Source organism: Sturnus vulgaris, chromosome 5 (genome assembly GCF_052056855.1).
Source record: "Sturnus vulgaris isolate bStuVul1 chromosome 5, bStuVul1.hap1, whole genome shotgun sequence".
In the NCBI taxonomy this organism is placed as follows: domain Eukaryota; kingdom Metazoa; phylum Chordata; class Aves; order Passeriformes; family Sturnidae; genus Sturnus; species Sturnus vulgaris.
This window is the reverse complement of record NC_142247.1, coordinates 20,972,976-20,988,507: the sequence shown is the minus strand read 5'-3', so window position 1 is coordinate 20,988,507 and position 15,532 is coordinate 20,972,976. Positions and strand designations below refer to the sequence as shown.

The 15,532-nt window shown below is 39.7% G+C and overlaps 1 protein-coding gene across 1 annotated transcript in view; it reads left to right on the top strand.

Annotated features, from left to right (window-relative positions):
* Nucleotides 1–1,618: 1,618 nt before the first annotated feature.
* Nucleotides 1,619–15,532, top strand: part of SLC6A15 (solute carrier family 6 member 15) — a 37,385-nt gene continuing 23,471 nt past the window's right edge. Inside the window, exons 1-2 of the mRNA XM_014888540.2 lie at nt 1,619–1,882; nt 12,062–12,538. Coding sequence (XP_014744026.1) covers nt 12,250–12,538 — 289 coding nt within the window. The 5' untranslated portion in view covers nt 1,619–1,882; nt 12,062–12,249. The remainder of the gene's footprint in view (nt 1,883–12,061; nt 12,539–15,532) is intronic.

Sequence of the window (15,532 nt, the reverse complement as noted above, 5' to 3'; positions counted from 1 at the left end):
TTTTCCTCTTAAGGTTTGATGGTGTAGAGCTTTTGTACATCAGCATTTGGGCTTTGCTTTTTAGGATAACGATTTTTGACTTGCTGGCATTTCTTGCTTTCCACTTAGATTCTTTCTCTCTATCCTCAAATCTCCTGAGTCACAAGTAGAGACACTTGGATAGTCTGACCAGCAAACGAGGCTTTCTCTATGTCTGTGCGTGTGTAGCTCCCTACCTCAGATCTAAGCTCACCATTAACGGTACACAGAATTTAAACGGATCCAGAAATTACTTCTTCCTGTTTCAATTAACTGTGCAGTCATCTGATAACATTACTACTTAATTTACTAAATAAAAGTATCACTCATGATCTGGCAGATGAAAGCATAAATTCTTCCTCTTATTAGTACTTAGTATAAAGGAAACTTATTTCACAGTTAGAAACTTACTCAAGGCAAATTCATTTTTCCTGAGTCTCAAACAATATTCAATCAGTGAGTACAAAATCTATTGTCTACAGGGCTGTTTTTATACACAATTGAAATACATTGTGGAAATTATTAGTTCAGTGAACTAGCACCAATATCAAGAAATGCACAATGCTGTGATGAATTACTTTTAATAATGAAGCAGAAATGAAAAGAAGCTTGTATCACAGGTTTCTCAGTAAAAGATGGAGGAAATGCAAATCATCTAGGCAGACTATCTTCCCTACTCTGAAGGGAAATCTCTCCTTCATTCACGAGGTGTAATAAAGTTATGTATGTTAAGACTGAAGCTATTGCAATAATTGTTCACACAGCGAGCATTAAAACCTGCTCATTCTCCATTCGATCGTGCCTATCCTCAGCAAAGTCAGTGTGCCTCTCCCACCTGGCTGCCGAGCCTTTGAACAGCTCACTTTCACATCTTTACTACAAGTCTTCTTTTCTAGGCAGGATCGATCTGCTCTTTTTTTTTTTTTTTTTTTTTTTTTTCCCCCCCAAAGAGCAATGTAAGCAGAGAAAACCGACCGAAGGGCAGTGAACACTTAATGACAGAATGTTTAGGGGAGGCGTTGAAGCAAAGCATCACCTTCCTGCGACTGAGGCAACTGTAGGAGTCAGGGCTACAAGACCTGTGCACCATCACCACGGGGATGCTCGGTGCCTTCCACTCTTTCCACCGTCTCTTTCCATCCCTTCAGCCCCCAAGCTCACTCCCAGGCTCCTGCTGACCTGCAGCACGCAGGTGTACTCGCTGCGGCTGCCCCCCTGCCCCGGCCGACCTCTCTTCCTTCCTGGGTCCCACACCCCTCATTCCCACTAATCCCCTTCTTTTGGAAAACCTACGTGTTCCCCAAGGAAGCTCCCACCTGTGTGCCTAGTTCCCTTCTCCAGGCCACCCCCCGCCCCTATGCCGCTCCCCGCCAACAGGAAGCCAGGGCGGGCAGCTCGCAGCCCGTGTGAGCGGCACAAGGGACCCGGGGACCGTCACGAGTCTGGGCGTAGAGGCGGAGGCGATGAAGATGAGGATAGAAATGAGGCATCCGCGGTGCCTAAGCGTGGCCGCGGGGATGTTGGCGCGGGGATGGGGACGGGGCCCCTCCCTCCTGGTCCTCTCGCTGCCGCGTCTGCCTCCTCCCCGCCCGCCTCCGGCAGAGATGCTGCTGCAGGCGGGTGGGTGGGCGCTCCTCCCTGCGTCAGGAGGTGCGGCTCCCCCGGCCCGGCGCTGCCCTCCCCTTTCCTCTCCCCCCGCCGCTTTTATGTCTGTCTTTAAACGCCGCCGCAGTGAGGGCTGGGCACATGTGGCTGCCACCGCCTGCTCGCCGCTGAGCCCCGCGCCCGCACGGCCCCGCTCGCCATCCGCGCCCGTGGGGGCACCCGGGCCCCCCTTTCCGCAGCTGGCGCCCGGCGGGTGGAGGTAAGGCAGGCACGGCAGGGCAGAGCCCGGCACGGCGCTGAGCGTGGGTGCGCGGGGCGGCCCCGCTTTCCAGCGCTGCCATGCGGCTGGGCCGGGGGGAGCGCGGCCGCCTCGCGTGTGTCGCCGGGCGGGAAGGGACAGGATGTGTCGGGGGTTGCTTTCCGCCCGGTGTCCGCCTGCCTGCGCGTCGGGGTCCCCCCAGCCCACCCGGGGAGGCTGCTTTCGCCCTGGCGCCAGCCTCTCGCCGGCGGGGAGAGAGCCGGCCCCTCGGGAAACAATAGCTAGCGCCAGTTAGAAGCCGCCCATGTGTTTTAACTCGGCAGTAGGTTAAGAGGATGTACGGGGCTGTTTTAATAATTATTATTATTATTATTATTATTATTATTATTATTATTGCTATTGGCAAGGGCGAGGAACTTATATCCTTTTCCGAGTGAAAGAAATTTCATTCACCTCCCTTGCGTTGCGTAAAGAATCTCAGATGCATGTGTAGCGCGTGTTCCGCGCGGAGCGGGGGCGCGGGCTGTCTCCCCGCCGGGAGCACCGCGCTGATGTGCCTCGCCGCACGGACGAGCCCGGCCCGGGGAAGAGCAGGGCGAGCCGGCTGCCGGGGGAGCCGAGTACCACCGGAGCCGAGTACCAGCGGGAGCGGCCCGCGGGGGCATCCCGGGTGCCGTGTGCCGCGGGCCGGGCCCGGGCGCTGCATTGTTGCTGCGCAGCGTGGGCGTCGCCCGGCGGGGCCGCTCGGTGCCTGCCGGCGCCGCGCCACTCGCGGCTCTCGCCCCGCGGAGGCGGGGGCAACCCCGGGGCCGGGGGCTGGTGCGCCCCGGTGTCAGCCATGTTTGGGTGGGTATGGTAATGAGGACCTTCTCCCAACCCCTTGTGCTTCTTGCATTTATTTTACGTGCAGGGTTTTGATGGTTGCAGCCCGCCGTGTACTACGGCGTGTCCACAGGGTAGATTCATACCTACACTTCTCTTCTAGAGTGAGTCTTCTCTTCGATTTGCCTGTTAATCCTTCTAATTTTCTATGCCCGTATTGCCCGGTTTTGTTCTCATTTTGCTAGTGTTAGAGCGAACTGAAATTTCTTCTCAAGGCTTTGCTTTTGTTGTGGAAGTAAACGAGGTGATTGTAATATGTCTGCACAGTCACACGACCTGGCACACATGAGAATTGTGATGGGATTTCATCTATTTAAGTAAATTGCGCTTTGTTTTACTTGTTAAAGACCACAATATCATCAACTATATTATTTTCAATGTGATGCTGCTGCATAACAAGCTCACTGCTGTAGTGTTATTTTCTAAGATATGCTTAACAGTTTTTAAATAGTATGTTACCATCTGTGTGTTACTGCGGCATACTATAGGATGTGGACCTAATTTCCCCCCTACAAAGAAAACTGTAAATGAAGTAAAGATTTTGTTATCTGTATACATTTGTACAATGTGTCTGGATGTATTATGCAGACAGCTTTCTCCATTTAATTATAAACCGATGACAACATAATCAATTTCTTTCTATTTAGCAGTATATTTCCCATTATCAGCATCACATTAGAAAGGAAACTTTGCAAAATACTTAGGAAAGATGGCTTAATTTAATTTTGGCTAATAAGTTTTTTATTTACCCACATGCCATATTAAGATAACCATAGAATCACAGGCTGCATGCAGTGCTTATCAGACACTCCCTTTGGGCTCAGCTCTGCACTTCAGACTCAAGAACAAAAACTCTCATTGGTTTTAGCTGTTCAGATGTGTCACCAGTATAGAAAACTGAATGTATGAAACTGCCAAGGCATCTTGAAACTAGTTTTATATCATAATCTGATTCATGTTGACCTTTCATGTCTTGTCATTCTTACGGTTGTCTTTTTTCCATATTGCAAAAGCCCGTATGCACAAAACTTTTCAAATGCTGAATTAGTCAGAAAAAAAAATCACATTCAGAAACACAATCTACTCGTTGCAGCTATTCCTTTTGATTTAGATTACATTGTTAAGGAGTAGACACTCCTTAGCATGGTGGTGTGGAATTACCACTTGAAGTATTTGTGGTAGAATCTTTCTAGAAAGATGTTTTTGGAAATTCTCTAGTGCAGTGTACCAGAAGTGTACACAACATTAAGGACATTTTTACCTGCTTTCCCAGTTACTTTGCATTGTGCTGACCGTTTCACTTATCTCCATGAGTAGTGATCTTAAATAAAAGACAAAATACCTATTGATTTTGGAAGAACAGTTTTCAGTCCCAAATTTTATAGATCAGCATAGCAATGGTAGCAGCTTTTTGATATGACTTTAGAGATCTATGAATTCTCAGTTGCAGAATAACTTTGACATATGAGTAGGTGGCCGATTAAAACTCTAGCGACCCCATTTGTCCTTGAAAATTGATTCAAAGTAACCTTGCTTAGGAAATGTATTCAAATTATTTAGGAAAAAAATATAATGGGCAGATGACAACCAAATGCTATTCTACCGAAGAGCCAGAAGCACAAATGCTGGCGAGACGGTGTGCAGGGTGGTGTGAAAATGCGGTGGTAGCTGCCAGAGCAGTTGCATTAGGCAATGGCAGTAAGTGGACTGAGCTTCCCGTAAGCCTACACGGAAACAGAGCTCTGCATTCTTATCCGTCACTCCTAAGGCTAGGGATTCCTTGTTTGTATGGGAGAAAGCAAAGAAAAGGTTTGTGTAATGCTGTGGACAGCAGTGCCTCGAGTCATGGTGCCAATAGTCTATTTCCCACTTTGGAAAAAGAGTTTCTTGCTGCTGCCAAGTGATAGTTTTGCATTTCAAGTGTCAGAAATGTGTACTGCAATATTAATAGTTCAGCATGCTCCCCTTAAGCCAAAATGGAGAAGGGATGAAAACTGTAATAGGAAATTTACAGTGTCTGATTTTTTATAGTGGAATTGGTATTAATAATTTTCTTTTTAAAGACATAGGCATTTATTGTAACATAACTTGAAAGCTGATTTGTGTAATGAAATCAAATAATCAGATGTGATGAGAAGTAAGATTTCCACTAACCCATGTGTTCAATTCAGCTTTTTGCTTGTATATAAAAAACACAGAGGAAGAAGTAATCACATAAATTCTGTCCAAGGACAACTTGATTTACTTATTGATCTATTACCAGATATTATATATCTGGTAATACCTAATTTTCACTAATTGATTTTGCAACCTAAATAATTTTAATACTTTATTTAAATATTAAATATATTTTTATAACCTCTCACTTAGAAGTGTGATAAAATTGTACGATAAACTCATGGTTCTCTTGTATCTTATATGGCGAGCTTAGAATATGGAGATTTTGTTTCAAGTTGCCAGTAGTTGCACCTTTTGTGTTTGACCAATCAGAGGTAGAGTTTCTTCATAATTGCTGAGATTAGTTCACTTGAAGGAGTAGTAAGTACTGAATTTGTTCCTTCAATAGCATACATAATAAAATAATAAAAGACTGCTGAATAAGTGATATATTTTCTCCATTTGAATAGGAGGTTACAGTTAGCTCATCCTGTAAGTCTCTGAAGTATTTCAGTGAGGTTGCTTTATGAGAAGAAAATACTGAGAAACCTATGAAAGCAGAAGTGAGAAACTACAGTGAGGCAAATTAATTCTTTAGAGATTATGTGCAGTGAAAAGAAAACCTGACATTTAAGAGCTCTAGGTTGTAACATTCTGTCTCTAGATGTTTCTGTTGGGCCAGTGAGTTGGCAGTAGTCATGCAAGCTGTTAAGATCAATTCTGTTGATAAGGAACAATTCAGAGAAATAAACTTTGCTCGTTTTGTTAATTTATTGTGTTTGTTCTATAATAGTAGGAAGTATTCTCCTGTAACTAAAATTTAACGAGATTAATCTGGACCAGAATTTTTTTGTATTTGAGTCTGTGGAAGGTTTTCTTGTAGGATAAAGGGAAGAACCAAATATTGTAGAATGGAGAACAGATTTCCCAGCAATATGAAACAGATGCAGTGTCACTGAAGTCTGTATAACTACCTATATCTGCAGCAGGTGTGAATTTAGTCTTGCATTTTTAAATAGTTTTGCTAGTAATAGTAATGATTCTGTTATAGACACCAGAATAAAAACTTTTTCTAATGTGTTTAAGTCTCCTATAGCCCACAGAGCTATTATTTTTTTACAGTGTCATGAATGTGCAACAGATTTCTTTACATTCTTCAGTGATGTTTTCTGAGACATGCTAATACAAGTATAATTGTATAGAATATAATTATCTTTAATTGCAATTGAGTTAAGCATATATTGAATCTGTACCTTACTGACAGACTGTATTAAACTAGGTAGGGAAAAATGCTGGATCATGCAGTTCATGCTGAAGAGCAACATAATGTTTGCTTCAGTTCATAGATAGAGATGGGCTTGACTAGGCAAAAAGGTTATGGTGTATATTCCTATTTCCGCCAAAGAACACAATGCTGCATTGCAGCAGTAATTCAGTCTGTGCAATGAGTACTGTAACACAGTGTAACTCTTCCTGAAATAATTATCTGTACACAGATCCCCTCAGAGATAGCCATTCTTCACAGTCACAGTTCTCCTGTGAAACCTGGTTTGCTCCTGCAGTCCTCTTCCTCTCTTTTTCACTCAAATATGATGGTCACTAGGTATTCCTGGTATTCCCCTCATCCTGTCTGCACAGATTTCTATTCTGCAGACTTACAGCAGTCCCTTGCTCCTAAAACTTTGGTTTTCATTTTCTGTATTGGTTGTTCCCAACATGCTTTTTCTTCCCAGATTGTTTACTCATATTTGAGATGCACGTTGTACATTTCCTTTTGGTGCAAAAGGCTTCTCTTCTTCACTTTTGCATGTGATTCTCCTCCAGTGATTTCAAACAGACAAACATTTGGCATGAATATCAATAAAGATCTTTTATGAACATGTGTAATTGTGAAATTCCTGACTTTGACTTTTAGTTCCATGTCCTCTGCATAACCATACTGGTTTCTTCATTGGGAGTCAAAAAGAAGATGTGGTGAACAGGAACATAAGACACAAGCTTGTGGGACTGGACTGGTACACCACACTGGCACAATCCACTTCCAAAGCTGAAATTATGGTGATGTGAACTGGCTGCAGCTTTTTATTGCATTTTTCCACCCTCACAGCTGCATGTTGGTATGTAACTGCTTCCTCAGGGAAGAACGCAGTGCTCTGAAGAATAGAATGTTGATCTCTTTAATCCATTCAATGGCAAAAGGTATCAAACCTAAAAAGGTATTGATTCTTTGTGATACATTACAAATGAAATGTAAATAATTTTGTCAAATTGCTGTGTTTCCATCAGAAGTAAAAATAAGATTATAAAAGAAAGAAAAAGTACACTGTGTTAGAAAAGAATATTTTTGGCTTTCCTTTTCAGAGGGGAGTGCTGGTTATAAGAAGAACTGCAATGTAAGAATTATTGTATTGTAATTTATGTTGGAAAAACACCACTACAAGTTCGTTAATACTTAGTTATATCAGTGATTTAAATAGTATTGTGGGATGTTTTAAACATGAGATTGCCTTACAAATGGCTTTTTATAGAGGTTTGTGCTGAATTTCCAAGAACATGGGGCAGCTGTACTCATTATACTTTCAAATCCGTAAGTTAGGGGTTTTCTTTGTGCCTGTTTTTCTGTACATGTTGGGAAAATCTCCAGCCTTGTAACTTTTAAATGTTTACTGGTGTTACACAGCCGAGAGAACCAGAAGTACGGTGTTCTTCTAGTAGGGCCCCATATATTGATTGGCATGGACATCTGTCTGATAGAGGTGCATCACAGGGAGCTCCACAGGAGATTCATTGCCAGCGTAATGGTGAAGAGGAGCAGCAGTGTTGAACAGAACCAGGACAACTCCCTTACTAGGCATTCCATACAAAAAAGATTGTGAGAAAAAGACATGCAGTGAAGTTTTTCAATGTGCCTTTTGGTGCTTTGAGTAATGAAGTTGCTTTGGGTCTTACTGCAAACGCTTGCAAGTTTGGTCAGTGGGGGCATTGCAAGTCTTATCTCCCTGTGCCAGCATTTCTGAATGCAGGCTTGAAGCTGAAGTAAACGTTCTATAGCAAGCCCGGGTCTCCCAGGGAGCTAATTTGGATCTGAATTCCCTCTTGCAAGGGATTATTATTGCTTAATCTGCTAGTAATGTGGAGGTCTAATCAGGTTACTTTACTTCTGCATGCTGGTGCATTGAGTTGATCCTTTTTCCATGGGAAAAAAAAAAAAAAAACAAACACGAAAATTCCCACTGTGTTGTGAGAGAGTTGGGGTCTGCATTTTGCTTGATATCAAAAAAGTCAGAAAAACTGTTTTATCTTTCAGTATGTGAAAGAAATAGATTTTAGCATATCAAGGACAGTGTTAGTAAGACAATTAAAATCTAGGTCATATGTTTGATTTTGTACTTCTCTTGCAAAAGTTTGCTTATGTCAACTCAGATTATTGATTGCTCTTAATTCAGTGAGAGAATAATTTTCTAAATGTTCTTTTAACTGAACCGTGTACTGTTCATCAATTTCCATTCTGTTAAATTCCATCAAACAATGCAGACGCTTGTCAAGTCAGTCTAAGAGTAATTTTAGATTTCTTCTATAAATGGAATTTTACATAAAAAAAGGAAAACCACTCTTATTTGCTGATTTCAGTCATGGAAAAGTCCAGAAAAATATTATGTTCTCCAATAAATGTGATAATAAAAATTTCCCTTTGGTGTTTTCATCTGACAGGTTGTATCATTTGAGTCATGAAAAGGATGAGAAGCTGAGAATTAAATCAATTGATCAAATTCCATGATCTAGATCAAGACAGAAAAAAAATACAACCTACAAACATTTTTAATAAGGCTAAATTATATTTTAGACATTTTACTTTTAATCCAAGGTACTGGTAATATCATAGTAATATTTAAAATACCTGACAAGATGTAGGACTTGGGGTCCTAATGTAATGATAGTTTCTCCTAAGTATAATTTAAAAATCTGCATAACAAATCACCATTTTTTCAAGGATTTACAGAATTAACTGTCTTATCACATGGTGCTGTATTTCTGTACAAGGCAGTGTAGAAGGTACCTAGTACTGGAACTAACTGAAGATGTTTAACAGAATTTGCTAAGATATTTCCTAGTTTAATGCTGATGAACTTCAATACTGGACTACATCCAACTGATGTGGGCACATAGAATAGCATTTTGTGTGGTGAAGTGCTCAAGTTCAATGCTCTCATGAGGAAAAAGAAAAGAAATCTTGTTCAGTGGTTCGTGTTTAGCAAAACAGTGCTGGTGAGTAACTTTTTCCCTATTCAGATTTCACGCAGGAGCATTCTTATCTAGACCTAGCTCGATCTGAGAAGTTTGATATCAGTCTTCTGGATCAAAGAGGCTTCTGTGCATGTCACTGACTGCATTCTGGGAGTGCTGAGCACAGAGCAGTAGACTCCTAGCACAAACCAGCTGGAACCACACTTCAAACATTTGTACCTGATGGTAGTATCTCTTAAGAGAGGACTGCTTATTTGCTTTAGTACCTGCTGGTTTAATACAGAGAAAAGTGCTTAAATCTGGCAGCTGGAGAATGCCTTTGGATTTGTGATGTCTCAGGAAGGACTGCCCTCCATCCTTGGTGCAGTCTGGCCAGTGATCATGAATTAGGAAAGCAGTACTGTTAGGACCATGCTCAGTCTGCTGAGCATGCCTCCCACATTTTCTCAAGCCCTGCAAATGCTGCAAGACTATACAGTGATATTTCTGTGGATAATATACTGTTTAATGGAAGGTTAATAAAAGGGAAATTATTATGATACTATGCTAGGAGTAAAAGCCTCAAGCCCGCTTTATCTTGAAGTGTAGCAGTGCAATGTTTAATGCATGACAGGACAGAGTGATGCAATTTCTGTTGGAATTGAATCATCAATGAGAGCTCCAGCTAAATCATATTGCAGCCTGCTAGTTACTCTATCTAAAATAATTAAAACAGGTATGACCTTTTAAAACATTTCAGTAAATACTGATGGATGGCTTGTGTCTTTTTGACTGAAAATCTCTTTTTGTTATTACAATTAGTAAAGGATTTCAGACTTACAGACAAATACTGATGTAGTTTCACATGTGCAGCTGTTTCATTTTAATGTAATCCCTGAATTTATTACTAGTTACTGGAACTGAGAAGCTGCTCTAATTTACATCAGTTGAACAAAGGGAAAAAAAAAGTTTGAAATGTGACTAAAAGTAATGTTTGAAGTACCAGATGCTGTGGCTTATAGTTCCAAAGCTCCATTAGGACTGCTTGAATTCTTCAACGTAATGTATTAAGTTGCATTTTGGTTCTACATAGGTATCTCAGTCAGAACTAAGAGCCACTGAATCATGTATGAACTAGAAGAGGGTATAGTCCTTTGAAGACTGCAATGCAAAAGACAGAACAGTTGAAGAGAGGCCCACACAGACAGTAATTTAGCCCAGATATACAGGATAGAGTATTAGGATTTCTCTTGTATCAACAACTTTTCCCCTATTCAGCTCTTCTCTGTATAGCTCATGCACCTAATTTTTTTTTAAAGAACTGGTATCAGTCAAAATAAACCCTGGTGCTAGTCCCACTGCATGTCATAAGGAAGGTTTATAGAACCCTGAACCCCTCAGTGACAGTGGTGAACATGAGGCAGATCACAAGCCAAGTAGGTTCTACTATGCTTAAGAGAATTGGGCTGACTGCCAGAGCTAGAGTTGCTGAGAGGAGACAGTAACAGAAGGGAAAGTGAGAAGACAGTGACTGGAGTCTAGGGAATCAATGAAAAGGGGTTATGATGGAGTTCAGTAGGCAACTGGAGTGAACTTCAACTTCCAAATCCTTGGAATTATTGGGAAAAGTAATTGCCCGGATGGCTAGGAGGTTGGTGATAGTACTTGTGGTGACAGACGTTTTATTTCTGGTGCTGTGAAGACTCATCTTGATCAGCTGTGGGCTGGGTTCCAGTGGCTTAAAACGTCTTCCCTTTGTGCCTGGCACGGCAGCAGGCGTGAGGTGCTTGATCTCTCTGTGTGAACAGCACCTTGCAGTTCTCCACTGCTTGGGATTTTGTCAGGACATGATGCAGTCTCCGTACTATGGACCAGATCTTGCAATAAGTCCATAAGCAAAAGCTGTAAGGTCTCATGTTTGCTGAAGTAATTTCTGATTCTCATCAGTTAGCAGTTCTTGATTAGACTTCTTGTGTATTCTTTACAGAAGCCCTCTTTAGAGCTTTCAGGCAGCTTAACGCATAATCTAAATCCCTTCTAAGACTCTTAATTGTGCAGATGGCTTTGCACACACTAGTTTTATCCCATGTAATTAGTGAAGAATTTATTGAAAAACATTCCTCCCCAAAATCTTATGGTTACCTTTTGATGGCAGCTGCAAGCAACTGTCTTTTTAAATGATTGTGTTTAAGAAAAACATGTATTCAATCCTAGGCATTTTTGTTTCTGTGCATACACATTTGAAACAGTAGGCTTTTAAAATGGATTTGGCATTTCAAATATTTCAGGTAGTTTCCTAGAAACAGGAATAATTAAAAATATCTAAAGTATCAAAGCTTATAAGAGATGAGCATCTCTTCTTTCAAACTATGATTGTGATTAAGATATTCCAGGATGAAGTATAATAAGAAAATAAGTCACCATGGCTTTTGTACTGCTAGGTGCATCCCCTCTATCAAAATTTTAATTGCTGCATGACTTTCTGAAATGGTCTGAAAAATTTAATTTACTTTGGTTAAAATATACTTTTAATAAATTCAAGTACAGCTATTAAATCACGAAATAATGGATTTAGGCTCCTACATTTTATGTAAAGTGCATACCCTTTTTTGCCTGATAAGAAGAATCTTGCTATGATATTAAAATATGAACAGTTAGCCTATCAGTCCTTAGGAACTAAAGCAAAACAAAACCCTTAACAAGTGAATGAAATGTATTTTATAAAATCTTTTAGACCAAATAGTGGGCTTATTCCCTACAATTTGAAAGTGGTTTAACATCCCTTTCTTCTTGTTTTCTCCTCTTGTCAAATCATTGAGATATGCAGAAATGGGTAAAACAAAGCACAGGATTTCAAAATCAAGTTTCTTCTGCATAATAATGTAATATCCTTTTAAATTTCTTTTTTCCCCACAGGTACTTTCAGTAGAACAAGTGCTCAGAAACAGAAGTCCTTACTCTTGATTCCCTGGTATCAAGGACTCATCAGGCACCATCTTCAGTCTTTTTATTCAGTATTTTTTCCCAAGTAGAGGGAGAGTCTACTTCAGTATCCATCTGTCTCAGCTGATCATCATCTCCCTGCTCTTTATTTCAAATTACAAATGCCTAAGAACAGCAAGGTAGTGAAAAGAGAACTGGATGATGAAGTCATCGAGTCAGTTAAGGACCTGCTCTCTAATGAGGACTCTTCAGATGATGCCTTCAAGAAGAGTGAACTTATGGTTGATGATCAGGAAGAAAAAGATGTAGATGTTGAAGAAGGCTCAGATGTAGAAGATGAAAGACCTGCTTGGAACAGCAAACTCCAATATATTCTGGCACAAGTTGGATTTTCTGTGGGATTGGGGAATGTGTGGCGATTCCCCTATCTGTGTCAGAAGAATGGTGGAGGTAAGTTTTGTGATACAGCCAGTTGTACCTAGATGATGATGCTAACCTTTCAGATTTCAAAGTCAGAGAAAGCCACAGTCAAGCCAGCCCCAGCAAGTCAGGTTTTTCTTTTAGTTTTTGCCAGAGCCTATGAGGAAAAACCCACATTCTCTTTATTTAAAAAGATGCATTTGTTAAAGTAAGTAGCAGATTCTTCTAAGATGCCATTTCCTCATTTTAGGGTAGAAAGCTCTTGATACAACCTTAGCTACTGTTCAAACCAGTGGCTTCCCATAACACATAATTATGGAAGGTTGCATTGTTTAGTACCTGGTTATTGTGCTAAGTGTTCTTTATAGTGCTTTGACAATAAACCAAGGCATTAAAACTACACTGACTTTAAAGCCCAAAGCAGCATTTGGTCTTTTAGTATTTAGTGGTACTAAGTTTCACACCTTTACTCTAATTGCTTGTAGCTCCTGGCCATTTGATCATGATTTACTTCTGGCAGGAACTTAAAAATAACTCTGAGAGGGAAAAAGTTGTGGTGTTTTTTCTTTTTTTTTTTTTTTTTTTTTTTTACTGATGATAAATAATTTAAATCATTACTTTAAGGGGCTGCATCTGTTTTTGTGCTGTTAGACAGTTTACTATTTTTTTAAATATCAAGGTACCTTTCACTTAAAACAATAACATCAAGCTATTTGTTAGTTGGGCATCTGTGGTCTTGAATGCAATTTGAAGTGTGAGGCTGGAGACTTTCCCTGTTCCATGAATGCAGGATTAATATTTCATCCAAATCTATACCATATCCAAGTATACTATATTAATGCACACTCTATTGTAGCTAATTATTAAGCTGAATTCAAAACAAACCTTTTTTTATGATACACAAAGTGAATGTGTACAGAAAATTAAGAATAACATTCTGCTCCTGCTGCTTTTTAAAAAGCTGAATGATACGACTGATGTAATTGAGGAGTATAGAAATTAGCCTAGAATATGATACAAGGGTAATTCTTTTTTTGTTTTTCTCAATTCAAGCACTAAAAATTAAGTTTATGCTTTCAAATATTCTATCTTCAGAATAAAGTTAAATTCTTTTATATCTAGTTACTAATTTTTTTTTTTTTACTACCATTTAAGTTTATTTCTCTTTTATTCTGGAGAGAAAGTCATTAAATGATTGATTTAAAGTATGGTATCAAGATGGACTACAGCAGTTTATTTTGTATAGTTATGTCCCTTTGAAAGTCTGTCCAATGTAGTTAGGAATTTTGCAAGCCAGTTGGATTCTCCTTTGAACCAAAAGAAGGGATCCATTGGTGTGCTCCTCGGGCTGTTGGTTTCATGTTCTCAGGTGCTTTTAAAGTTACTCTGTTAATGAGGGTACATTTAATTCTGGTCAAATATAAATGAATTAAATTAGTTAATAATTTCACATTTCAAAAAAAAGAAAAACAAAAACAAAAAACAACCCCCCCCCCCAAAACAGTAAACCAGCCAATCTTCATGGATTATTACACTTTATTAATTAAACTTGAAAAAGTAGCTATGGTGCCATGTGAGATTGTAAAGTATTTTCTCCTGTGCTGTGATTGCAGAAAATTGGATGTATAACACAGTCTGTGGAGATACAATGTTTTCTGCACATGCTGAGACAAGCGTGTATTTGGTTTTTAACAATAATTTTGCACCATTTTAGCAAATGGCAGCCTTCTGTACAACAAAGAAAAGGAATTGATCATTAGAGCTGAAGTTTGCTTGGTTTTCAAGTTAATCATAGTGCAAGATGGAGAAGGTGGCACAAAACTTGGAAATATGTAAAGTACTTTGGTGCCTGTATGTGTGTGCAGATGGATAGATAATTGTCACAAGTGCATAGAAGAATAGGGGGAGGGAGTGAAAACTTCAAACACATGGTAAGAAAACCTACACACATTTTATATGAAGTTATGTTTTCTGCTACACAAATTATTTCAAATAAGTATTCTAGGTAAAATTAGAGTGGTTTTATGTAACTCATGTAAATATCTGTAAATACAGAACTATTCTATAATCTTCTGCTGATAAAACTTTGCTATAAATACCTGTTGAAGTCTCTTGGTATAAGGTAAACTTTCTCTGATTTTTTTTTAGAACTGTTTCAGTGAAGTGCATGACTAGATCTCTACCTTCACTTTAGACCTTCATTTTTTTCTCTGTGTTTAAGGAGCTTATATCTGGAAAGTACCATGTGAGGGGAGAGAAGTATATTAAAAAGTAGTAAACCAATAAATCCAGTTTCAATTTAAACAAAAAAGGAGTAAAAATCATAGTTACTCAGTATTTTCCTTCTGTCTTCTTGCAACACTATATTCTAAAACCACCAGTAAAAGAAAAGGCAAATCCTAACTGTGTAGTAATCTTCATTTTTATCTTTTTATCTAAACTGCTGTGATAAGAACAACAAAATAAACATAGATAAGACACAGCAAGGTTAGCCCAAATAGATACATGTTATTCGAGAATTTTGTGGAGAAAAATTAATGTGTTTCCCACCCTGTTTTCAATAGAGATATAGTTTGTTTATGGCTGTGGCCTGTGGTATAATGACACTCCTAACATCAGCTCTCTACTGCTTCAATGACATACCAGTGATACCATCTTTAAAAGTAGCTTGAGAAGCACCAGGCTGCAGTGAGAATTTGGATGTCTGTAGGTATCTTTGCAATCTGTTTGTGGGTCTGGTCTGTTTCATCAAACCAACTTCTTTCAATTTACTTCTTGTCATTATTTAATACTTACTCCCGTTGCTTTAATTCATAGCAACTCATAAATATTTAGTAATATCTGGTATTTTTTATAGTAAACAAAGTTATAGCTAGACTGGGTAGCTCTTTGCTGACTTTTACACTTGTCTTATTCGCAGAAAAATGTTTGTTGGGAGAGGTGAGAGGAAAGGCAGGTGTGCAGCTGGGATGTACTTGGGTCCACACTGGGGATGTAATGCCGAGTGTACTGAGTGGGCAGAAG